Source organism: Bactrocera tryoni, chromosome 2 (assembly GCF_016617805.1).
Source record: "Bactrocera tryoni isolate S06 chromosome 2, CSIRO_BtryS06_freeze2, whole genome shotgun sequence".
In the NCBI taxonomy this organism is placed as follows: Eukaryota; Metazoa; Arthropoda; class Insecta; order Diptera; family Tephritidae; genus Bactrocera; species Bactrocera tryoni.
Window position 1 is genome coordinate 65,238,349 of NC_052500.1, and position 27,463 is coordinate 65,265,811.

General features: G+C 34.9%; 2 protein-coding genes and 1 pseudogene across 2 annotated transcripts in view; all 3 read right to left on the minus strand.

Annotated features, from left to right (window-relative positions):
- Positions 1-16,209: 16,209 nt before the first annotated feature.
- Positions 16,210-21,063, minus strand: LOC120767752 (homeobox protein 5-like). The gene is made up of 2 exons (XM_040093966.1): positions 19,956-21,063; positions 16,210-17,708 (listed from the first exon to the last, which is right to left on the minus strand). Exon 1 carries the CDS (start codon positions 20,961-20,963, stop codon positions 19,977-19,979), a length of 987 nt encoding a protein of 328 aa, XP_039949900.1. The 5' UTR covers positions 20,964-21,063; the 3' UTR covers positions 16,210-17,708; positions 19,956-19,976.
- On the minus strand, positions 19,117-19,284 carry LOC120769843 (annotated as a pseudogene).
- Positions 21,064-21,089: 26 nt separating the features above from the next.
- The window catches only part of LOC120767751, a 163,873-nt gene continuing 157,499 nt past the window's right edge, over positions 21,090-27,463 (minus strand). Inside the window, exons 11-12 of the mRNA XM_040093965.1 lie at positions 23,765-23,903; positions 21,090-21,619 (exon numbers count right to left, since the gene is read on the minus strand). Coding sequence (XP_039949899.1) covers positions 21,096-21,619; positions 23,765-23,903 — 663 coding nt within the window. The 3' untranslated portion in view covers positions 21,090-21,095. The remainder of the gene's footprint in view (positions 21,620-23,764; positions 23,904-27,463) is intronic.

A 27,463-nucleotide genomic window follows, 5' to 3' on the forward strand; every position in this document is an offset into this window, starting at 1 on the left:
TGTTGACTGCGCGGTGTTTACGTTCGCGTTAAGGTAGTCGATAAATTAAGAGTGACGTGCGTGGCGGAAAAACTTCTGCCTAACCAACAGTCAGCCGCAATACACAGCGTTCCACCAACACAACGCGGAATTTGTGCGAATCCAGGCTGTATTGAAACAATAATTTCCCAGCAAGAGCGACAGCTTTCACAGCGCTTCGCATCGACAACTTATTCACCCACAATCCATTGCGCACACACAGCCTTTACCTCCGCTGCTCAGCGCTGTTGCCTTCTGCGTGTTCATTTTTTTCGTGATTTCACTGCTTGCCTGCCACATTGTCACTGTCACTGCCACTGTCACTATCAGATCCACTGCTGCATGCTCGCTGCCCTCTCTCCTGCTGTCTTTATCTCACTTTGTTCCTGCCAACTACACTTGCAACGTCAATTGACGTTGCCACAATGGCGTTTATTTATTTAATTTACTTATTGTTGCCGCCGGCTGTGTGTAGTTCCAGTTTTCTGTTGTGTTGCGGTGCTCTCTTTGTTGTTTGTCAATATATCGGCCTGAGGTTATAACATTTCACATTGACCTGTGGTGAATTTTAAAATCACTTGCACATTTACTGTTATTTGAAGTTTTCAATTGCTGCTGTTTGGTTTTGCCGGAGAGATCTCAAAAATCGTGCGATTCCCGGAAAATGCTCTTTATGCTTCCTAAGAATGCGGTTGCTCTCCGAGCAATACTAAAATGTTTAAATTTCTGGTTGCAGCTCTCTGCGACTATTTTCTCTAAGCGAATATGAAGATGAAAGTCATAATCCTAAGATAATTAGTACTTTCAGAATAACTGTTATTTTGAAAAACATATCGATATGAGTCATTCGTCGACTTTTTACCCCAAACGTCGGTTTTTTTCAGTACGAATTTTACCAATTTTGCTAAGCAGTAGAGGTTTACCTAAATCTCTGGCTTGAATTATTCTAATTATTCAAAATACGTAATCCTAATGTAACTATAGGACTTCCAGAAATACATAGCTTCTGCTCACTCTTAATAGCAGTGTCTATAAAAATATGATTGGAATGCTTCAGATAACAGCAGAAGGGTTTAGCAGAGGTAAGGAATCTCAATCTAACGTAGGAAGGACTTAAGTAGCGAAATACCATTAGTTTTCCTCCCAAGGGACAGCATAACCCAGACAGTGAACTTTATTAAGAAGTTCAATGTTAGCCTTAGCATTAAAGCTGCACTTAATGATTCCAGTGTGAAACTACTGCTTACGGATAGTAGAATGAAGTGCTACACCGACGGCACGAAAACGTCAGACAGAATTGGTGCAGAAGTCGCAGGACCACGCATCAAACTCTCTGTACCTATGGGAAGCTTTCCGAGCATATTCCAAGCAGAGGTCTTTGTTAAAAGTCGGTGCGTAGAGATAAACCTCCAACGGAACAATCGCAATGAACGTTTAGTCATGCTCAGCGACAGTCAAGCGGAAATTAAAGCGATCTCTGCCTGCGAGTTCAAATCGCTACTGGTGCAGGAGTGTATAGAACGGCTGAATAGCCTAACAATCCGTATCAATTGCACCTTATTTGGGTGCACAGACACAAAGGTATAGCCGGGAACGGGCTGATGAGCCCGCCCACACCGCAGCATCCACCAACATGGTAGGACCTGAACCTTTTATTGCGGTTGGTCCCCGTAAACCATAAAGGAGCTGCTCCACAAGGATGAATGAGTGGGCAGAGAAGGGTATTGGCAACGATCCAAGGCATGCGCCATTCCAAGTTGCTAATGGTTAGTTACAACTTTATAAGGTTTAAATATGTAAAAAGCCACCCAAGCGACAACCTCCGGCTACTTGTCGCTTTCTACACTGGCCATTGTTGCTCAAGAAGCACTTATATAAAATGGACTTAGCTTCTTGTGTGAATTTCCGGTTCTTCGAGATGGAGTCTGAAACTCCATAACACCTGCTAATAGACTGCACAGCATCCTGAAGACGCAGGATAAGGGCTCTTAGATCCATGTTTCCAAATAGGGATCACATCGCCTATAGCATCAGACAGTATATTGGAATTTATCATCAAGTGAGTCGATGCGACTTAGGAGAGGGTCAATGGATCTTAGATCGCGGTGAAATTCTCATTTATTTTTCTATGTAATATGAGTGGAATGCTTACTGGTCACAGCCTGGTGGCGCTACAAGCCTGCAGAATGGAACTTACATTTCGAGAAGACTGCAGGAAATCTCAATAGCATGACACCAGAGAAACAATGGAGCACCTTTGTGCGCTTGTTCCGCTTTAATCGTTAGTGAGGCCATAGGACCTATTAGCATCAAGCGCTGTCATCCTACCATCCATAGCATCTGGTATCGCCAGACTAACCTAACGTAACTTAAAATGACTCACAAAAGCAGTAGTAGTATTCAAGAGTACTTCCACTGTCTGCAGAAAATATACTCGCCTCATTGTCTGTAGTAAATAAAGATCTTCGGTATTTATGTTTGTTAAAGTAAAGAAAAAGTCGCTTTTCTTCATTGCACAAAGTGACAGAGGGAAACATTGGTGCATATTTCTTCAAAAAAGAAGCCGGCAATAATATTATTAATGACGTTTTCTGTCTGAATTTGAGAATGTTGATGTGGGCGACTTTTGGTTTCAACAAGACGGCGCTACATCCTTTAGATAAAATGGCAATCCATTTCGAGCTTCTCTACTTTTTTAAACAAAAAACACATAAACTTTAAAATTAATAGAGAATGTTTGTTATCATTCGAAATAACATTCGTTGGCATTCATCTTTTGAAGTTTATATTTTTCAAATGAGAGCCGATCAGATTGTACATTCGTTGAGTCTAATTTCGATGACTCATTCGAGCATTTCGACTGCTAACTAGGGAATGACACACGTGATGTTTTGCTCCAAGTCCGGATTCAAAGCGGTGTTGTCTGCATAGACTTTAGACTTTACATATCTTCACAGAAAAAAGTGTAGCGGTGTGATATCACACGATCTTGGAAGCCAATTGATCAGCCCAAAATGTGAAATTATCTGCTCACCGAAGTATTCTCTCCTTAAATCCATTGATTAATTCGTTGTGTGGAAAGTGGTGCCGTCTTGTTGAAAACAAATGTCGCCGAAATCACTAGCTGAAATTGACTTCAGGCATCAAATAATCGGTTATTATGACGCGATAACGGCCGCCATTAACGGTTACGATCTAACCGGCATCATTTTTGAAGAAATATGGATCGATGATGCTACCACAAACCACACCAAACCGTTGATTTTTTTTAGGTGAAATGGAAACTCTTGAATCTTTTCAGGTAACTCTTGTTCCTAGATGAGGAAATTTTGCGTATTTACATACCCATCAAGCCAGAAATGAGCATCATCGCTGAACAAAACATGGCTCGAAATCGTCGCATATCCTTGGAACTTTTCAGAAACCCATAGAGCGAAGCGAAGTCGTTTGTGAAGGTCGAGGCTTCAGTTCTTGCACAAGATATATTTTGTACGCTTTCAATTTAAGATATCGACGAAAAATGCGCGAAGTCGTTCCATACGTCAGTCCGAGTTGCTGCGAACGGTGCCCAATAGACTCTCGTGTACACTCTGAACTATGGCTGCTATATCTTCTTCACTACGTGTTGAATCTGGTCTATTCGGTCGAATATTATCCGATAATGTATGCTGGGTCTCAAGATGGCTGATGGTGTTGCTAATAGTACGCACATAAAGGAACGATTTGTACAAGTTGTTCAGACGTAAGACTTTCCATGATTAAATGTGAAATAATACTGAGCAAAAGTAACATTATTGAAGCAATTTTATGGTGAGGACATTTTCTTACATCGTGGGTTTGTAGCATCCACTTTCTATTTTTTATGGCGTTATGCTAAATCGCTTTTCTCTTTTCGAATTTTGTAAAAACACATTTTCTAAAGAAATTATCTTCTCTTATTTATGAAGACTTCTGGCGTTAGTAAAAACCCATTCCAATTAATTAAATTTGCGAAAATAAATACTCTTGCCGATATATACTTAATACCTTCGAATTAATTGAGGCAACATTTCAATTCAGCAAATTAATTGCAAATAAAATCGCATATCGAATTTCCACGCATAAAAGCAAACAAAAATGTAGCAACTAAAAAAGTAAATAAAGCACCGTTACACATATCTATTAGGGTCAATACAGAGGAGGCGAGTGGCAAAAAGCATGAAACAAACACACTTGAACTGCAAAAAGGGGTCAGCAACTATAAATTAAAGCGTGAAGTGTATAAAAATGATACATAGTATTTGCAACAACCCATAAAAAAGTTGCAACAAAAACAAAAAAGAAACAAGCGATCAACTGTCAGTAAAGAATTTTAATGGTCCACAAAATGGATACGCTTAAATATGGCAAAAGCGATATTGAAAATTGAAAGTTTACGCTCGACACACACTAAGCCTGCCGAATGCGTTTCAACCCTTTCAGCCAAAACGCAAAAATACAAAAATCCACAAAACAACTCCTCGAATTCCATGCAAAAAACGCACAAATAACGACTACAATAACAAGTGCATTAACGCGTACACGGAATTATATGGGCGAGTGTGTCCTTAAATCAACAACTGGCATATAGACTTACTACTTTTTGCTACAATAATAATAATAACATCAACAGCTCAAAATCATCATCAATTGAAAGCGTCAATTAAACGCATCATCAATGCAACAAAAAAGCAATACAACACAAAATATATATAAGTATTTTGCAGTGTTGCATGAGGGCGTTAAAGGCGAAAGGTTGCACCGCTGCCGCTCTCCATAAAGTTGTAGAAAAAGTATTATTTAATGGTTGACAGATGCTGCCACATTCAAGCGAAATTATTTGCAATTGAATGGAGTGTCAAACGGCTGTCAAGCACTTTAACATGTGACAATACGCGCGCACGAAAGTGATGAACTTGTTCGTCAGGGGAGTTGAAATTCTCGGTGAAAAAAAAACGTTGAAATAAAATAACAACATATTGTATGGGGAAACCATCAGTGGTGCATACTTATATATGATAACAGTGTCATGAAATGAATTGTAATCAACGAGTGATAACAACTCAGCAGCCGTAAAAGGAAAGCATTAAATTAATTAGATTTTATCGATTGTTGGTAAATGAAGCTTTAGTGGATTAAATTAAATTGTTTGGAACTGCTTTCAGAAGGTCTTTGATTATTAACCATTACATAGAGAAAACACCATAGATTCTAGAACATATTATATGAATTGACTTAATTTCGACGAAAATAGTGATACCTTCTTTTGATTTTGGCAATTAGTTTGTCGATTTTCCACCTCCCAGCCATATTTTTTGAGCTCGTAAGAAGGGGTTTAGAATGCTTTGACACCATATAGGGATCGTCATCTTACTTTAGCGGAGTACTCACTAAAACACTCCCACTAAAACTTCTATCATGGTCCCGGGACCACTTTCGCATTACTTCAGCGCAAGGTGTCCAAAATAATTATGCTTATTACATATTCGACATACAAGGTCTGTCGCAAAAGAAACAGAACTTTTTAAATATAACTATTTCTGGTGGCGCCACCTATTGGTGGGTATATGAAATAAAAAGTTTGGTCTCTTGTTGACATTTCGTAAAAATTTTAAGACAATTGGATAACTAAAATCGATGTTATCGATGAAAAAGTGACAGCAGCTTTTGGTCATCGGTCGTAAAATGCAAAGAGCAAATATTAAATTTTGTTTTAAACTTAGAAAAACGTTTACAGAAACATTTCAAATGATGGAAAAAGTTTATGGTGATCAGTGCCTATCCCGTAGTAATGTGCATGAGTGGTTTAAGCGATGCTACGAAGGTCGTGAGGACCTCTGTGACGATCAGAAGTCGGTGATTACCCAAAACAATATTGCAAAAGTGCAGGAATTTATTAAGAATGAACGTACTGTACACCGAGAGTTCGTCCCACCTGACCAAACAATTAATGCTGTGTATTACCTTGGTGTTGTGAAGCGTCTTTTGTCACGCATTCATCGTGCTCGACCACAATACCGTGAGGCAGGGTCCTGGCGCCTGTTGCACGATAATGCGCCGTGTCATCGATCGACGCTTGTCACTGATTTTTGGACAAAAAACTCCATATTAACCATTAATTACTCACCCTACTCACCTGATCTGGCACCCTGTGAGTTTTACCTATTTGGAAAACTTCATTTGCCCATGAAAGGACACTGGTTTCAGGACATTTCAGCTATCCAAAAGGCGACGACCGATATTCTCAAGAGCATTCCGAAAAATTAACTTAAACACTCATTTGAAATGCTAATTGACCGGGCTAAACACTGTATCGAAGCACGAGGAAACATCTATCTAAACAGTAGTTCATCTCGTTGTGTTTCCCAATATGCTAGTTCACTTTATCCTTTAATGCCGATCCATCTTCCTTTCCGCTTTCTTGTCCCTCGATCTTGCTTCAAGCGTTTACTTCCTCGCTTGTTTTCTTGTGTAAATGTATACTTCTATTCCATAGAATGGTACAGGTAGTAATCACTATGTGCAGAACTATACTTTAAGGTAGATGCACTTCCCTTCTCTACCAAGCTCCAAGAGCTTCTGATTGGTCTACAAGTATATCGATGTGTGACCTGCCATTTGAACATTAGCTTTTCTCTTCTGTGCGATGGCTTCCTTCAGATCGCCCTACTTTTGACAATACAGTTCCGATATAAGATTTTAGCCGTAGGGGAGCAACTAAAATTTAGACCATAAGCGATTTTTGCGTTAACTCAATTAATACCCAAAAGTCAAAACCTTTTTATATTCAGCCTTATTTAGGTAGATGCAAACGGCTTTAGGTTTAGTTCTGGGCAATGTGAGAATATTTTTATTACAAAATCTTGCCCCATAGCTTTTAGGTATACAATTCGAGATTGAGATTTTAAAAGCCATTTGCTGCAACAATATTTGATTTATGTTTACTTGGCCTTAAAATGTTATGACATAATATTTTGACCCAACCGTTTTCAAATAAGAAACCTGAAAACATTTTTCACTCAAAGCAGGAGATCAAGATGAAAGCAGACGCTTATTATTAGAAAAAAATTAATTAAGAGCGGTAGAGGGGCAAAAAATTCAATATCTTTGGAATGGTAAGAATGAACAAAATTTTTTTTTGCAGATTATCAAAGGTGAATATTTTCTGCGTTGTGTCACATACCTTTCGATTTTTTTTAGCGTGAAAAACACTTTAAAAATTTCAATTGTTTAACAAAAAATTATGTAAAATATTATTATTTAAACAAATGGATCGTGAAAAAATATCTATAGTATAACACGACCATTTTTCTTCGACTTCACAAAATTTCATCGATTTATCTCTAGTAGTTTATGAGAAAAAATTGTTAAAATTTTGTCACGCTCTAAATTTCAACCTTCAATAACTTTAACAAAAAAAATAATTTTGACAAAATATTTATATCACTGGGTATGCGTCTGGCCCCCTTCCAAATGAACAGCTTATTTTCAAAATCGGTGATATTTCGAAATTTTCGTGGACCACTTGACGTGGTTTGACCCAGCCGTAACATTGATTTATGTTGAAGAATAAAACCGTATTTTCATTAGAGCATTGTTGTTTCAATATTAAAATATGAATATGCGCGGCAAAGCATGTAGTTCAATGCGGTGTTACATTCAAGAATCCAACTGTAGATGATTGGAATTAAATTAGTTCCTTTTGGATTAATATGCCTTATTTTAGGAAATCCATACCATTGTTGGTGGTACTACTAACGGGTTTTTCAATAGGGACACTACAAAAGTAGACCGTTGGGGAGAGCAAACGACGCCATATTTTTTCGCGCTCTTTCGACATTTCTCTACAGTTAAGTTTGTCATTTCATCATGGAAATATATATGATCCAACAACAAGTCATAATTGTTGAAACTACTACTCAAATTCGGAGTCAGTGGCCTTAACTTTAAGAGCGCTACGTCGAATTTATGGTCGTCATAACCGCCCTGTCAGATCAACAATTGAGCGTCTAGAGGGAAAATTTTAACTTAAATTTTAAGTACAAAATGTTCCCGTGCCAGTGAGACAAACAAGTGCCAGTAGTGTGGAGATTATTGCTGCCACTAGCACATCGATTAAGGAAGACCACATGTCATTCAAGTGTTGGGCATTTCTGTGACGTCGTTGTGGCAAATTTGGCCCGAATTGAATGATATGGACTTGAATAGTATGTGGTTCCAACAGGACGGCGCCACAAGCCACACAGGGAATGTCAAATTCGCTTCATTGAAAACCAAGTTTGACAAACGTGTTATCTCACGAAATGGCTCAATCAATTGGCCGCTGCTGGTCGTCCGCCGTTAGACTATTTTTTCTGAGACTACGTCAAGTCTATGGTCTATTCCCACAAGCCAGCGACCATTGATGAACTTCGTACGAATTTCGAAAGTGAAATTCCAGCAGTATCGGCCGATTTATGCTTGAAAACAGCACAAATGTACTTTCACAGGAATAAGGACCTTTTTTGAGATGATATGATGATGATATGATTTATATTCTATTTAATAAAAAATAGCTCCTATTGAAAAACCCGTTACTTTAATTTTGTCTACTCGTATGTGTATTTAGATTGAAGAAGTGTGCTTCCCCAAATTCCGCTAAGTAACTAACCAAATATTCTAAGGGCAGCCAAAAAACATCCGTTTGCAGGCGAGCTAAAGTGAAAAGCCGAACCTATCAATTAAAAGGCAACAGCAGCCTCTGATCCTCTCCGAGCCGTTCGATTGTTCGAGTGGAGATGCTTAATCGAGCAGATAAAATCTTCAATAAGAGGGTACAGCTGTTGGCATGTGCCGATGATATTGATATTATTGCCCGCATTGCTGCTACTTTCTTCAGACTGAATAAGGCAGCAAAGCATATGGTTCTGGTAGTGAACAAGGGCACGACGAAATATCTCCTGTCATTAAACCAACAGTCGTCGATGGCCAATGGTCGATGGAACGATGAGCTACGAGCTATACGACGACATTGACATAGTTCGGCAAATTAAGAGACAGCGGCTCCGCTAGCTAGGTCATGTCGTCAGAATGGATGAAAACACTCCAGCTCTGAGATTGTTCAACGTAGTACTCGTCGGGGCAAGCAGAGGAAGAGGAAAACCTCCACTCCGTTGGAGAGACCAGGTGGAGAAGGTCCTGGCTTTGCTTGGAATCACCAATTGGCGCAACCTTACAAAAAGAAGAAACGACTTGCGTGCTGTTGTTAACTCGGCTATAACCGCGTATGCGGTGTCTACGCCAATAAAAAAGACGAGAAAGAAAGAGTTTAATCTGCTACAGCATATAGTACGAAGTTTGACTACAAAACAGATTTCTTTGCTTTGTTTTGTACACTTCTTAACCAAAAGCTAATGAAAAGAATACGTCTTTGACGCAGTTCGTTCTAAAAATACTAATTCAGCATCTTTAATATAAGAAGCCCATTAAAACTTACTGTTTAACCGTTTTCTTCAAAGAAGTACGGCCCGACAATACACCTTCATGAAACTGCGGAACACACTCACTCGTTCTGGTTGAAGTTCGGTCTCGAGGATTATTTCTGGAATTGATTTAGATCAAACTGGATATCATTAGATATACATAAGTTGCCATTTTGGGAAAATGCAAAGCAAATAGGCAAATCTAAAGGGTTTAACCGGCTTAAGTTTATGTCATCATGAATTATCCGTTATCCGCGATTGTTTCTGGAACACAAACATACGATCCGGCGAAATTCTTACCAACTAGGACTGACGTATAAAACTACTTATTGCATTTTACGTCGAGATCTTAAATTGAAAGCATACTAAATACAGCTTGTGCAAAAGAACTGAACCGTTTGACCCTTCTAAGCGATATCGCTTCGCTCCACGGGCTCTTGAAAACTTCCAGGAAGTTCCGACGTTTTCGTGCCAAATTTTGTTCAACGATGGGGCTCATTTGTGGCTCAGTGGGTATGTAAGTAAGCAAAATTACCGCATTTGAGTCGAAGATCAACCTGAAGAGACTCAAGAGTTGCCATGTCATACGGAAAAATGCGGTTTAGTGCGGTTTGTGGGCCGGTGGAATCATCAGTCCATATTTTTTAAATTCTGATGCCGGTGAGAACGTAAACGTCAAGGGCGACCGTTGTGTGTGGGTCGTTAACGTGTATGGGCCATGATAACCGACTAGTTGATGCCTGAAATTAAAGCTCATGATTTCGACGATACTCAGTTTGAACAAGATGGCGCCACTTCCCACACATCGCATCAATCAATGGATTTATTGAGACAACACTTCGGTGAGTAGATAATTTCGCATTTTGGACCGGCCGATTGACCTCAAATATCGTGTGATATCATACCTTTTCTTTTTTCTGCGTTAAAGTCTAAAGTCTATGCGGACAATCCCGCTCCGATTCTGATCTGTCTTGCAAAACATCACGCGGCCATTCGCCAGTTACCAGTCGAAATGCTCGAACGAGTAATAGAAAATTGGCCTCAACGAATGGACCATCTGAGACGTAGCTGCGGCCAACATTTGAAAGAGAAAATCATCAAGAAGCAAATGCCAATTAATGTACTTTCGAATCATAATAAACATTGCCTATTAAATTTGAAGTTTCTGCGTTTTTCAATTAAATGGTAGGGAACCTCGAAATGGATCACACTTTATATTGGTCCCACAAATTACCGAGAACAAGTATACAAGTACTTACCGCACTTCCTATGGTACCATATACATATACTCAATTGTACATTACAGGTTTACAGGGTAGATATGTATCTATATACATAAATACATCTAATACCCCTCTCTCCCTATTATCCCCCCTCTATTAAAACAAAAGTCAGTTTTTATTAAATTTTATATATTTTTTTAGTTTTATTTGCATTTCTTATTACTCACATGAGTCTTTATATTTCGTGTGTGTATATGTATTGGTGTGTGTATGTGTTTGTATGGTGGTTTTGCTTGTTTATGTTTTTTCGCAACTCTTCGGTATTTAAACATTCATAAGTGTTTCCATCATTTTAATTAAATTACTTTTCATTACATTATGCATTAAGTTTATTAATTACTTTTTTATATATTTTTTGTTGGTTTTTTGTGTTTTTTCATCATTATTACATACGTGTATGTGTGTATATCGTATTTAGTTTGCTTAAACAATACAATATTAAATTAATTATTATTAATTGTAATTATTACATTTTATCCATTAATTTTATTCTACTAGTATATAATAGTAATAGTAATAATAATTTATTATGCTTACTCTCACTTTGCGCTAAATCGATTGTTTTTTGCAATACATTTTCAATTCACTTAGTTCGTATTGTTTTTGTTTTCATTTTTTTAAATTTGTGTATTTTTTTCTCTTCTTTGTTTACCAATTACTTATATATACTTATTTATATTTTTTGTGTGTGTGTGCAAACGCATGCCACACTTCCGCAGTGTTCTACAGTTATTTATTTATTCAGTATTTTTTTTGCATTTTTCTTTGTTTTGCTTTTGCTTTTCTTCATGTTTACTGTCAATTAAATATTAAATGTGTAATTAATAGTAAAATTTATACATACGCTGCTAAAGTTTAATATATCTTCATTAATTGAATGCACAAAAGCAAATAAGAAAAAAATAAACCAAAAAAAAAAGTAAATATATTTTTATCGCTTAAAATATTTGCTATAATCTATTTGATTAAAAATTAACTACTAGTTTAATATACAATATTAGGATATTTGATTTCTCTACGTTTAAATATGAGAGGCGGGCAAAGCTAAGGTACTAAAGGATGTACATATAATTTTGTAAAAACAAAAACAAACAAACACAAAACAACAGGAGTATACAATTTTTGCAAAAACAAATTTGGTCAAAAAAAGTGAAACAAAATATAGCAACATTTTTTTCTAAAAAAGATTATTATAATAAAAAAATTTTTAGTTCAAAATTTTAGGAAAACTGAATCAAAAATTTTTAAATATAAATTCTTAAAAAATATAAAATATTTTTTATTATCTTCTCATAATTTTATAAGCTTGCTATACAAAACGGTTTTTCATTATCTTAATTTTAAGTAGTTTCTTTGAAATATACAAATTTTTACAGTGTACACAGTGTGTGAAAACTCTAAAATATAGATACATATAAATATAAATATAATTAAATACGCAATTTTCTTATAATAACTTTTTACAGATTACAAATACAACTTAATGGCTAATTTTTACAAGTCTTGTGAGTTGGTTGAATTTTTTATATAATATGTAGGTATGTTATGTATGTATACGCATATACATATACAAACTATTTCTAAATTATTATCAAGTGATAGGCAATGGTTTTGAAATGAAAATGTAAAAAAAAATCAAACGAACAGGATTTTTTTTTTTAAATCGTTAAGATTATGCAGAAGTGAAGAAAAATTTGAAAATTAAAAAGAAAACAATTTTAATAAATTTTGTTAATAATAATTTTACTTGAAATACATTTTTTCAATAAAAAATTTTGGTTTTAAATTCATTAACACGAAAAACAATAATTTTATTCATAAGCAGAATTTTTTAGTTTTCAATTAAAATTTTTTCGTTTATAAAAGCTTGGAGAGTTTAACCTTTTCTGTATATAAGCGTGGAAAGTTTGGGCGAGCTCATTTGAGAGTTGTTTAAAATAAAAAAAAATTGCATGAGTAAGAGTAGACACATGGAGAGTTATTTTTTTAACGCAATTTTAATACTTTCAAAATTTTTGTAGAGTAGTTTTTTGTGGAGGCGCAAGATAAATGATTTCCGTTGATATACAAGAAAAGCTGTGGCCTTTTAAAATTGAATACGACTTATTTCGTTAATTGGAGAGTACAAAGATTTTTGTAGAGTTTCGATTTTCTTGTTTTCGAAACTTTTCTGTGTGCCGAATTCGATTTAGACAAAACACATACAAAATTTTTGCAGTGTCGTATTCGATTTCGGCTTATTTCTTTAATTGGAGAGATGAAAAAATTTTGTAGAGTTTCAATTTTTTTAATTAATTTATCATTTCAAATATTGATGTAACTAATTATATAAATGTTTGCAACTTTTTAAGAAAAAAACTGTGTAGAGTTTCAAATTTTCATAGAATCAAGCAAAGTTTTATTGTTTCGAATAAACATTTGTATCATAGAATAATAAATGAATTTTTTATAAATATATTTTAACTCTTTTTAAATGATATCTTTCCTGAAAAAAATCGTGAAAGTGTATCCTAACTACTTAACTAAAAATAAAAAATTACACATTTCGAAAAATTGTATTTAGTCAATTTTCGAAACAGCAGTCAAAAGCATTTCTTTGTAGGTTGAACTGAACTTCAGAATTGATTATAAATAAATAAAAAATCAAAGAAAATATAGATGTTATCGGGTTTGGTTTTGAAAAATCAACAAATTTCTATTTGAAATTTCATAAACTGATTTAAAATTTGAAACTCCCACATTGGTAAATATCATGCAACCCATGTTGCCACATTGTAAATATCTCTATTGTTATTTAAAATTACTTACGTACGCCTGTTAAAAATCTACACTTACAACTGATTTTCTAAATGCTTATTTACCAATTTTGTTCTACTGTAAGCCTATGCCTACGTACTTTTCTAGCATACTGTGTTACTGCGTCTATGTGTCTATGTGTGAAAACTCTCCGTGAACTGTTTCATTTTAGTCTATTATGTACCGTTGTGAGCATTTTGCACGCATTCAGTTCATATGTTTAAACTTATTTCTTTTACTATTTCAGCGTTAAAATATTTCATAACTTTTACTTAAATCATATCCATTGTTTTTGCTACTTTCTTTTTGTCTATAAGTATGTAAAAATTCACTTAATATTAAGCTTGTCACTACGCTTAAACACTCGAACTACAGATGCTTGTTTACAAGGCGCACTCAGCACCGCTTTTAAATTTGGTGGTGTTGCCACATTATTCGAAATTTTTTGCAATATTTTTTTTTCTTATTTCCAGCTGAAAATGCAAAGGAAAATGCTCAAATTTTATACTCGCAATTCACGCTCAACTTAAAACTCGTATTTACTGCTTATTTATTTCAATTATCATAAAAAATAACAATAAAAAATATTTCATAAAAATTTTGTCTGGCGAAACATAAAAAACTTAAACGTCAATAACTATATTACAAATACAGTTATAAAAAAATATTATTTAAGTTAATAATTTTATTTTTAATTTTTGAATTTTTTTTTTTTTAGTATTTTTAGTTTTTTAATCACAAATCATTGATGAAAACATAACCTGGGTACTTTTCGTACGCACTGTATGTTTCAGAACTTTTTCTTCGTTTCTAACAATAGCTGAAGCGTCTTATTCTCATAACTTTAATTTACGGCGCTTATTCATTAATTATTTACAGTGTGTGTCCAATGTATTCGGAAAGGAAACGTTACAATTTTTCTCAGTGTGTGCGATTTTTTTAGTCTTTTATTGTTTTGCAAATTCTGTATACTTGCGTTTACAGTTATATATAGATTATATGTATGTATGTACGTTAAGGGGCTCTAATGCAGCAAGGACACTCTCAAAGGTATTTTCAGACAGTATAGCATGCGTTTTCTAAGTAGTTTGTAAGTGCTAATTTTCTTCAGTGTAGTCAGATGTACAAATGTATGTATATATGTTAGGTCTATATACAGTGCAAGAGATCGTTTTATATAAAAAGTGACTTGTAAATATAGGAAATGTACAACCTTATCTACTAATTTTCGCGTATTAGTTTTTTCAATGAACGATTTTCAATATTTTTAGGTGATTTTTTATTTCGAACAACTGACCGGGCTTGAAGATTGGGTATTATACATTTATATATGCGAGCTTTTTGTACGCATTTTATTGGAACAGTAAATAGAAAAATCTTTGCCTACAATAATCTTTAATGTTCTGGTGAATGATGTACGGTTTTCAAAAACGTTTTTCAACAAACAAAATTTTTCTAGACTTTTCGACGACATTTAAGCTATAAGGTTTCAAAAAAATGTTGCAAGTTAATCTGAAAATTTTGAAAAGAATATGCTAAAATTATTTTTTGAAAATTTTTTTGTAGAGTTTGAATATGTTTTTCAACCATTCTGTGAGTTTCAAAACTTGTGTCTGCAATTTCGAATACTATATAACTTTCTGAAAATAGTTTTTAGAATCACAGCTTCTGGTAAATAGTTTAGAGTTGGAGACATTTTGTGAAGAGTTTAAATTTGTTTCCAATTATAAATACAGTATAATTTTCTAAAACCAGTTTTCGTTTCGCAGCTCCATGCCCAGCTTGTTAATAATATTTAAAAAAATTGGAGACTTTTTTGGAGAGTTTCAAAAGTTGCGATTATTGTTTTCAGCAAAAACTGAGATATAAATTTTAAAAATTTTTGCAAAATTTTAAATTGTTAGACATTTTAAAATGAGTACAACATTTTTAGATAAATTCTAGAAAGCAAATGCTTAGCTATAGTATATTCGAAAATTTGGAGTCTTATTTTCTTTTTAGTTTTTTGTTTCGGAGCTTTATGTTAAGCTTGCTAGCAATGTTAAAAACATTTGGAGACATTTTTGGAGAATTTCAAAATATCAGATTTGAATTTTTCAGCAAAAAATAAGATAAGTCTGAATAAGTTTTGAAAAATTGAAAACTTTTAGTTAAATTCCAAGAACCAAATACTAAGGTACATTGAAAAATTTGGAGTCTTTCATTAGTATTTTAAATTAATAGATAAACGGAATGAAAAAACATCATTTTGCACTTCAATAAATAATATACAGTTGAAAACCAAATTTTGGTAAATTTTGAAATCCTGAAAATTTCTTGGTAATTTTAGAAAATTTGTTTTCATTCAAAACGTATTTTTTATTGTCTTCGAATACCGTTGTCTCAGAACGCTGATTTTCAAAAAATCTGAAAGACTGAAAATGTTTAGAAATTTTTTAATATTTATATTTTAACCATGCACGCGTTTCCTTTTTAGTTCGAAATGAAATTGTTTATTAAATCCAAGATGCCAAATAGTAGAAATGAAGTTAGGAAATTTTTTTTATGATTTTTGAATTGGTGAATATTTTTTCAGTTCAAAATTTTTTTAAATATTTTTATACTTTTTAATTTTTTGGTAAAATTTTTCTTCATTTATGTGCATGCATTTTTTGAGTTTATGACTAAAAGTGCAGTTGAAGCTGATGGATTCGACAGAAATTTACTGTATAACATAACTACAGAGCGTGTCTAGTTCGTGAGCAGATGAGTAGAGTTGCCAATTTTTGTAGAAATACATACGTAAGTAAATGAAAATGAGTTTGAGTAGGGCAAAGCGTTATCAATGCGTACAATTTCAATAATAATTTCGGGTTTAAGCCGGTTCGCAGTTGTTGAAAAAGTTTGGAAACTTTGTTATCGCGGTGTGGGTAATTTCTCGTTTTTTGAAAATATTTCTATTCATTATTATTAATTGTATATATATTTTTTTTTGAATTTTTTACAAATTTCTTCAAGTTTCAATCTTTTAAAATTGCTTTTAATGCTTGTTCTATTAATTTTCAACATAGCTGCTTTTATTACGCGCTTTAGTGTATATACGTATATTTCTTTATGTATGCCGTTCGGTGTATAGTATTATCTAAAATCTTACCTGTAATAGTGTTTGAGTGCGCTAAATCACTTGGTTTTCATTTTTGCTTTTATTTTTTTCAATTACTGAATCTTAAATACTTTTACTTTACTGATTACTTGCATAAATTATTTATGCTTAACATGTTTTTACTCATTTACTGCTCTTAAATTCGGTAGTATCTTATGCTCGTTAAAATTTAGCTAAAACAAAATCAGCTTGTAACAAAAAGTGTGCAACCAAAAAGCGAGCGAGTCGTTCAAATATTGCTAATATTATCATTTTACATTACATTTTGAAATATTTTCTTCTTCTTTTTTTTTAATCTACAAATCACTCACGACTCTGTTTGCTACTAAATATTTACAAGTAAATTTTTCGTTTTCGTACAGCTTTCGCTACACGCTCTCATGTTCTCATGCACTTTTGTGATTGCTTTTGCAATTTCTCTCAGTGCATCATTTACTTATTTGCTTTGCTGGCTACTTTCTAGGCGTAATTCTTCAATTTCGTTGGCATTTCAGTTTTAATTCACTTTCGCGCTTCTAACCGCACTTTTTCGTTTTCGTGCTATTATTTTTTTTTTCTTTCTGTTGATTTTGGGTTTCTAACGGTTTGTGCTACGCTATATATTTGCTTGTGTATGCTGTTTTGGGTTTTGGTTTCTTTTTTGTTCAGTGGGCGTTTGTTCTCTACAGAGTTTGCTTTTCCGCTTTTCGCACGCATTTTCTTTATTTGTTGCTTTGTTGTTTCACGTATTTTTTTCTTGATGCAGTTCGTTTAGTTTTTTGTTTTTTGTCGGTGTCTTCAAGTTTTCTATTCGTTTCGGCTTATAACTTACATGTTTTTTTGCTTTTGTAGCCATTTTTTCTGTGTATCCTTTGCCTTCACTGCCGCCTGTTTTGATCTATGGTATGTGATGTTTCAAAATAATTGTCTATGTGTGCTATGTACTAATCGTAGAATTCACTGGCGTATTGCTTTCAATCTGCTGCCTTTGCTTAGAAAGAGAGATAAGCGCTGAAAATAGAGAGATAAGAAAACAAATCGTTTCAATTCTTATGTTCTATAGAAAATTCAGTGAAAGCAGGAGGATAAGGGTATCTTAAGTTTTGAGTTACTGCCAAGTTTATTGATTTTAGACTAGATCGCTTATAAGACTACTTCCATTGCGACATTTATGGTGTCTATAAGACTTGTCGGATTGTACCGAATGTTTTTCTAATAGATATCATGACCAAAATATTTCATAAGAACGTTTTTTCATAATTTGAAAATAAATTTACAAGAAGGGTAGGATATAGTGTTTTAGGTTCCCAATAATATTAAGATGACAGCCATAAAAACAAAAAAAAGTGGACACATTCGCAGAAATTCTCTTAGAAACCATAAAATTATGTCAAGAGAAATGGATATATCGACCAGATCAATGTCAATACTTATTTTAGATGATCTCCACGTTAAAGCCTACGGTCGATAAATTAGTAAAATGGTCTGACAACGCGCTGGAAGCAAATTAGGCTCAACAGATGCATTTCTACGGTGGCACGCGGTCAACGACCATGAAATTATATTCTTTACAGAAAAAATTTCACTGTTGATGTTTTTAATGAGACTATTACAGAATTTACGCAAAAACTTTCAAAACCCGAAAAATAGTAAAAATTGGACATTTCTTATATTATTTAGGATAGTGATTTCAAGATTTTGAGAAACCGTAGTTTCAAATCTGACAAATTTAAAAAATATGATATATCTTTCATAAAATTAATCCATGTTCTGGAATAACTTTAGAAGATGGTTTTGGATTAAATGTTATTCCAACTTCCGATATTCTTTACGGCAACCCAAAATTGCTTGTTAGGGCAAAGTCGTTAAAGGAAACAACAAAAATTTTATTACAATTTTCCAAAATTAAGAAAAAATAAAAAAAGGTGCGTGGAGTCCCTACGCGCGCATGAAGTTATACTTCTTAGTGATATTCCAAGAAATGCATATCATTTTGTATGAAAGAAAACTTAAATTCACATTTTATAAATTTATAATAATTTATTATCACCCCGAGCATGCCTTTGCCAACTAGTCGTCTTTTCGCGACGATGTCAAAAGCTAAAAATCCTAAATTGCACAACTTTCTGCTGCTTCTCGCAAAAATCTGCGTCGATATGTATTCACGATCATACGCATACATACATACATATTTACGCATGTTTGTAGGCGAAGCTACTACAGCATCAAGGGGTGACAATCGGCGGCCATTACTTTACTTATGGAAATGACAACGAAATAATGCAAATATGCATATTTCTAAAGGTCATTAATTTCTTTGAAGAAATGAAAGGAATGAATGATCCTGAGAAGTATAGTCTTAACTTTTCAACGGCCAACGCAGAGCATTTCAACCAAAAGGAATTTATTCATTAAAATCACCACTCAGAAGTCGTTTTATTCGTTATAAGCCACAAGACAAAATTAGAAATGAACTTCTTAAACCTCACGCTGTCAGATAAAACGATATACATCGTCATCGTTGGTCGATTTCCAAAAAATGTACATGAAGACTAACTACAGAAATGATCCTGTAAAGTATAGCCTTAATTTTTCAACGGCCTACGCAGGGTATTTCAACAAAAGCTCACATAAAATAGTTGAGAATTCGCAGAAATGAAAGACAAAGGAAAGAAAAAGGAGTATAACTTCAATAATGAACAAGCATACAAACATACATATGCGCAGCAGCAGCAAGGAAAGAGGTAACAATCGGCGATCCATTGTATATTTCTTTCATGCATAACCAAACCATAATTAGGACAACGCAATACAAGTGTCAATGGTGGTGTTGGTGGTAAGCGGTTGAAGTTACGACGAGCACGTAGGTTCGAATCCCAACAGAATTTATTTTTAATTGAATATGTCACCAACCAAATATTGAAACATTGTTCTACAAAAACAACAACAGCATAAGCATGGCAACATTGTGTTGTTGGTAGAAAAGCCGAGCTGTGCCGAAAGAAACGAACAAACGATGTCACCGCTTCGCTTGCTGCTCGAACATCTTCGCTGACAAGGTTGCGTAGATTCATATTGAGCAAGGTTGCGCAACCTGAATCTATCGCAACCTTTTCCGAACTCGTATAAGAAGTATAACTTCAAAAATTTAAAACACCAAAATTTGCATATTCCTATAAATTACCTAACCTATAAAATAACCAAAAGTTATTTGTAACTAACTCTATACCTCAAGAAATATATATGTATGTAACTTACCTCAAATCTATTCGTTTTTCATCAATGATACCACAGCCTATTTGCTTTTTGTTGTTGTAATTGTAACAATTGTTGTTGTTGCCCTTTTCCTCCTTGTAAAACATTTGACATTGCGCCCGCGGTCGGTGTTTCGGCTGTTGGCGTTGTTGCTCTTGTTGTTGTTGCTGTTTTTGTTGTTAGTGTTGAGGCAGCTGCATCTCTTACCGGTGTTGCCGGTGTATCATCACTACTATTATCATCACACGCCACTGTGTTTGTGCCAACTAAATGTTTATTACAATCGTTTATATTTGGTGTTGTTGTTGCAGCAATGGGCGTGGTGGGTGTCAACGCCAGCGACTGCTCTAAGTGTGTAGAGTTGCGTGATGTGAATTCACCGCTACTTCTATCACCAACACCACCTGCACCAGTAGAAACGCCGCCATCGCCACGTCGTGCTGCAGCATTTGCTGTTACTTTTGTTGATGTTGTGACTTCGGGCGTGCCAGTGGGTGCCGACGATAGCCGCAAAACACGTAACTGATGACGTGGCGGCGGTGGCGGGTGATAGTATGATTGTGACAATTGTTGCCGCTGCTGTTCGCGTTTGCTTTGTGGTAAGTGCTGATGTTGCAGTAACTGTTGTTGTTGTTGCTGCTGCTGTTGTTGTTGGCAGTAAGCGTATTGCGGCTGTAGATGCGGATGTGGTGATTTGCGGTGCGGATGCAACTGACAGTTGCCAACAGCGCTACCCATGCTGCTGTTGTGGTTGTTGTTGTTGTTATTATTAATATTGCTGCTATTATTGTTATTGTGTTGGTGATTTTTCACATTCAGCAGCGTTAAACTGTACTTGGGCTTCGCTGTTGCCAACATCGTGCCGCCGATGCCAAGGTGTTGTTGTTGCTTTTGTTGCTGTTGCAACTGTTGTTTCTTCGGCATTGTGCTGATCAAACCCGTACGCATATATTTCTGACCACCACCAATACTACCGCTCACGCATTCCAAACGGTTACCCGCATTCAACATGCCCACACCACCATTAATGCCTCCGACCTCAGCATCAACGTCAACGCTGTCGACATTCACTCCACCGCCGCCGCTACTGCTGCCGCTGTCGCCTTCGCCATTCACACCACCGCGCAACGTCAATGTTTCAAACTAAAGATTGTCTGGATAACTGCGGAAGTTATAGGTTCTAGCGCGCTGGAATTGCATTGAGTCAATACCAACACCTACTCCACCGTTACCGCCGCCGCTGCCGCCGCCACCATTGTAGGCATTCAACATCGGCGCTGTTGATTGTGAATTCATGGTGCCCATGCCGTCATCGTAGTTATTGTGTTCACTACTGCTGCTGATGCCGCTATTGCTGCCACACTTGCCCACACTGCTGCCGGATTTGTGTGTGCTGCTGCCACCGCCACTATTGCTGCCCACTGTGCCGCAGTTGCTGCCGCCTGAGGGTCCCTTGATTGGCTTGAATATCGCTGTGGTGGCGTAGTACTTCTCCATCGGTGGCGGCGGCACGGACGGTGGTCGGGGGAAAATCGCGCTCAACGGCGGTGGTGGTGTGCGTCGCACATTCACATAACCGCCGACAATACCGCCGCCAGCCATAGACATCTTTGTGGCGGGCATGTAATCCTGCATGTGTGGCACGGCGTAGCCGCCTTCGGGTACATCTGGAAAATAAAGACGCAAGGTGGCATGTGGTTATTGAAGGTGCGAAGAAAGGTAAAGTTAATTGAATGATAGTGGTTGAGAAGTTTGAAATGAGCACAAAACGTAGATGAGTAAATAGTCTACAAATTAACAAAATGCACGGCAAGGCAGGGGCGCAGTGGTGGGTAAAAACTTCTGCTTAATCATTTGTCTTTAAGTAACCTGTATTGCTTTAAAGGCAATTTCCGTACATACAACATATGCAAGGTTACTTTGATTCATATGGAAACCTTCCGCCTCTAACTGCTATTATTAGAGTGGAAGAGTTGCCAATGGGTTAGGAAATACAGAGAAACTATAGATTTTGTGTTATTTAAGTGTTTGACATCCACACTCTGACATTCTAAGACAAGATCCGTTTCTGTACAGCTTTCGAGAGTATGGAAAAGAGTTTAAAGAAAAATAATTCATTAATCCTAGGAATAGTTGGTTCCAGAAGGCTAGAGAGTCTAGTAGTAGTGATAGAACGAGTAATAACAGCTGATCATCGAAAACTATGCGCCAAACAGGAATAGAAGAAAGCACTTCTGAGTTTAAAACTCATTGTGAGTTCAAAATTCTCAACATCAGATATTTCCAACAGAAGTATGAAAAACAACCAGGAGGAATATTTTTACTCCATAATTTTTTCTTGAGTAAAAGAGAGAATAAGTAACCGGTATAAATTATCCTCTCTTCTACTCAAGAAAAAATTACGAGTATACAAATATTCATATGGAGTTCTCTTATTAACTTTTTCTTGAGTTGAAGAGAGAATAATAGAAAAAAATTGTGACTTGCACTGAGACTTAAGCCCTATTATGTCTTCCTTCTTCCACACGTTTTTACAAGACCCTAGCACTCTTATGAATTCCAGGAAGCTATCGAGCGTTATTGAGGAGATTTGATTTCTTTTCAGATATATGGATTCAAGGAAAGCCTCAGTTCACGCTCCCTCGATAACCAAAGAACGAAATTTCAGCTGTCTATGTGCGAACTTCTTGAGCTTTGTCAGGGAAATCAGCCTCGCAACCTTATCAACTTAATATGAATTATGGCTTATGACGCAGTGTCTAATTAATAGTAGTGGTTTTAGGGCTTATGAACTTGGAGAGAGATTGAAAAGCATTATGCGACTACAACCGAACCCAACCCCAGGAATTTTTATTTTAATTGACAATAGTTGAAATTAAAAAAAAAAAAATAAAACTTATAAAATGCATTATCTGAAATGAAACGTTTATGAGCTACAGAAAGAGTTGCCAAATCAGTTTTCGGATGTCAGCGCATATTTTTAAATATTAAAAAATATAAAATATGAAATTGTCAATAAAAATTATTATAAACTTTATCATCTCAAGACCTCATCGTCAAAAAATTTAATTTGAATGATTAGTAGTTTTCGAAATTTTTAAAACAGAATATTTTATAAGATAAATTATCGTAAATAAACTTTTTGGGCTTTCAGGAAGGGTTGCCAATTAGTTTCTGACCGTCAGCGGTCATTTTTTTAAGGATTATGAGACATAAGATGACAAGATAATTTCAATAAAATAATAACTAAAAACTTTATGTTTTGTGACATTGGAAATAGTAAAATATTATTTTATACTGTTTGATGGCAACTCTAAAACTACAAAAACCCTACAAATGTCTAAACCCAAATGCCGAAGTTCTATATATGATTTTCATATATTTATTTGTAGTTATGCACCCACATATTCATTACATATGCTTACCCAACACCTTATTAACGCACTTTGCGGCTTCCCCAGCTGCAGTGTGCTGCCATTATTGCCACTTTTGCCTTTCGCATGCCCTACCCTTTCCATTTAATTATTTGCCGTACTTTACTCCACACTTTACTTTCAATATTTCCACCCTTTTTCGAAATGTGTCAGCACTAACATTTCGAAATGCCCCCCATCACTTGTTTTGACCACTTATTACTCCACCAAAGTAACCGACCAAGCAACCCAATTGTGGTGCCTGCGGTTCAACGATTTTCCTGCTGTTTACACTATACTTTTGCCTTTTACTTTATGTTGTATTTTATTACATTTGTAGTTGTTGTACTGTTTATGTGTTAAAAGTTTTATATGAATGTTTGTATTAGCTGTACATACCTGTATAGTCGGGCGTCATATTGCATTGCAAATCATTTACGGCCGCGTATCCGTTAACGCCGCTGGTGTACATATTCACATTGAAAGGTTCATGATAGAGACTATTCTTGCCAATCGAGTCATTATCATCGACGCTGGCCTATGTAGAAGAAGAAAGAAAATAACGAAGTTGATATTAGGAAGGTTAGTATTGCAAATTGTTTTATAAATTAATGGAGCAATACTTTTCAGGAACTTAACACTAAATTGGGGTGTAGAGATCTACTCGTACTATATAAAATACGAAAAAACTAACTTAAAATATTTAGACAAAATTAGAAAATATCTTATATCAGAAACTTTGAAGCCTGCTCAAAAATATTGCGCTAGTTAAGGAATGTATGTATTCCTTATAATAGTAACAAACCTCGAAACAACCTTTTTTCTCAGTAAACAGAATGCAGAAACAACCTTGACTTGGAACAATTGAAATGCACTATCACTACAACAAACCATCATAACCAAACAAGTATCAAAACAACATTGAGTTTGAATACGACAACAACCTTATCTTAAAACAAAGCAAATGTATCTAGGCAAACAATATATGTATATGTAAGCAAACCTAAACAAATAATACAATCTGTATTTAGACAAACTATCAGCTAGTAATAAGTAAACATACTAGTTAATATAAATAGAAGTAAGAAACAGAAAGTTAGTGTTAAGAGAATACTAAATAAATAGTACACATTTCGGTGCTGCTCAAAATATATTCTTTCAAAACGCTTTGTCGATTTTAAGAGTCGTTTTGAATAATACTAACAATCTTATGCTATCACGATGGTCCGGGGCTCGTATCCAAGTGCTTTCCGTTTCTGGTTCGATCTTGTCACACAACCTAAACTAACCTGCCCTCACTTTTAACTCTCTTTGAGTATAATTCAAGTAATTAGCTTAGCATTCCAACAGCCATTCCAACAGAATGCAGTCAATCAATGCGCCAGCAGCTAATCTCTCCAACAATTTCTATCCATCATAAAAATTCTCAAACGCTATTCTAACATTACACAATTTTTTGTTGTCACTTTTCACTTCTACAATATTGTCATTAGCTAACTTTGGACGCTGAAGCTAATGCAGTGCTTAATCCTGCGAACTTAACTTAAGTAGTGCAACGTGGAGCATAGCGAAAGAAAAAAAAATTACCACTATAAAGCCACTAAAATGCATTAAAGTAAAGTATACTCTCTACAGCGAGGGTAGAAAGCGCTGGTCATATACAAGCCACCACGTGTGTTCACAACTAAGAGCGCTGCTTATCGTAATAACTAGCGCAACAAGAGTGGTAATAAAGAAAATAGAACATGGAAATAAAATGGGGCAGGAAACCGTATGAAGTACAGCGTAGAAGTAGTAGATACAATAATAGAAGAAATTCTATGGAATTAAATGGAACAAAGTAAAATTAATTGTATGTAAATGCGAAAAGTTTGAAAGTTTTGATGTAATTAAAAAAATTAAAAAAAAAAAAATTAATAAAAAGTAAGTAAAAACATTATCTTCGGTTGCGAAGAAGCTACAATAACTTTAACAGGTGAATTTTTTTAGCATGAGAGGGTATAAAAAGATTTTTCTTCTCTTGATTTTGATCTATATTTCTTTGATTTGGATGTTATACTCAGAGATTGCAGCACTGTCTAAGGCAATAATCAGAACCGAATTTGGTAAACATATCACATTAAATAAAAAAGTACTTCATACAAGCACTTGATTCAGATCGTTAAGTTTGTATTTGTTTAAGCGTTCCAATCTGAACAATTTCTTCAAAAAATGTACCGTTGCTTTAATTAATAATTCGAGCGAAATTTGGTCTTGATATCTTGTGAAATAAAAACGTTTCACATTCCAGAACCTGACTCCGATCGTTTAGTTTATGACAGCTATAAGCTATAGTAAAACGATATCGGCGATTTCGACAAATGAGCGCCTTCTTGAGAAGAAAAGGACGTGTGCAAAATTTCAGAATTATATCTGAAAAAACTGAGGGTCTAGTTTGTATGTGTACGAAAACTTGACTTGGCTAAATAATCACGTTGGTCTTTTATATACAATACTAGCTGACCCCGCAGCCGTTGTCCTGCGTGAAATTATGTGTTTTGAAATGGAAAAAAGTTTAAATTATATCGTGTCGAAAATGATTTATTTATGATTTTTCTACTTTTTGTTTAATGTAGCGCAGCTTAATAAACATAATTTTTTGATTTCTGTTCTGGTACGTAAATATACAGAGAAGAGGGATTTCCAACTCGTCAACACGCCACATATATCTGGCCGTGTGAAAAACATAGCATTTCCCGATTTCCTTGTGTCCTGTTGATTGTCAACGCAAAGGCAATTTTCCCTGGAAATTGATCTATCTCTGAATCAGGAATTTCCGCTGAAATGATTTCATCAATTTGATCTGGTGTAATCACCATCCGCATCCAAAGAAGAATGTGTGCGTGCGGCAAACCTCTTTTTTGCTACTCAACCGAAAATATTCAGCATCTAACAGCACCATGTACCATAGGTTGCTTCAAGATAATGACCATCAAACATCGCAGCAATTGTTTAATAAGTCGTGCTGTGATATCGTTACGATCGCTAGCTGATTGACCGCGATCCATAATTCCGCACATATGTCATCGCATTTTGGGTGTACTTCTTGCCTTTCCTTGGGCTGCCATACGTTGATGGCAAAAAGAACGCCGACCGATATTACGGCGAGCTCTTCGTGGCTTCGTAACAAATTTCAATATGCAATTGATGACATTGTGTGAAACACACATAAAGTTTTCACTGAATAATTTTCAATAATTTTTCCTTTGGATAGCCGGAATAAAAAAGCAAGCGACCGCAATTGAACGATTCAAATAATTTAGAAATCAAAATATTGAAAAACAAAACAAACAAAAATTGAAAAAAATGTGTATGGAAAATGTTACTTTTTGGAATTGTCCAATTTTTCGACTTCTCCTCATGAAAAGTATAAGGTATTTGTTTCTAAACCTTTCCCGATCCACAAAAAACAACCTTTAAAAATTTCATCACGATTGGTTCAACCGTTCTCTTAGTGTTACTAACATACAAACATTCATTTTTATATACATATGTATGTACATATGTACATACATACATATGTATGTACATATGTAACGTTTGTATGGGGAAAAGAAAAGGGCTGTTTTTAGGGGTTTTCCGGAAACTATTCGAATTTTTCTCGCCGTAAAAACCATCCTTGAACTTCAACAAACATTTAAGAAAAAGAATTGGCCAAATTGGTCCAGACGTTATTGAGTTATGCGCGTACATACATTTTTGGTATTCATTTTTATTTATATAGATAGATATAATTTATATGGTATAAGATATTTAAGTTCCAATAAAAATAAAAAACTGTATAGTTAAAAGCTAAATAAAATGAAAAAGTTTTGAATAGAAAAAGTAAAATAATGACATTAAGTATTTCTGGTTTTAAAAAGGGTGAAAACGAAATTTAACTAAATTAAATTAACTCAATTTATTTCAAATTTACAAAATTTGGTGTATCTTAATTAAAAATTTATAATTTACTTTATCCTATATAATTTATTTTAGTAGACTTTTACCCAATAACAACTTAAAAAAAAAACTCGGTCACTTTACTTTAATTTCACTTAATTCCACTCAATTATATGC

Bases quoted from the DNA above. Each gene is read 5' to 3' on its own strand.
- LOC120767752 (XM_040093966.1), bottom strand. From the start codon at position 20,963: ATGTTGAATGCGGGTAACCGTTTGGAATGCGTGAGCGGTAGTATTGGT.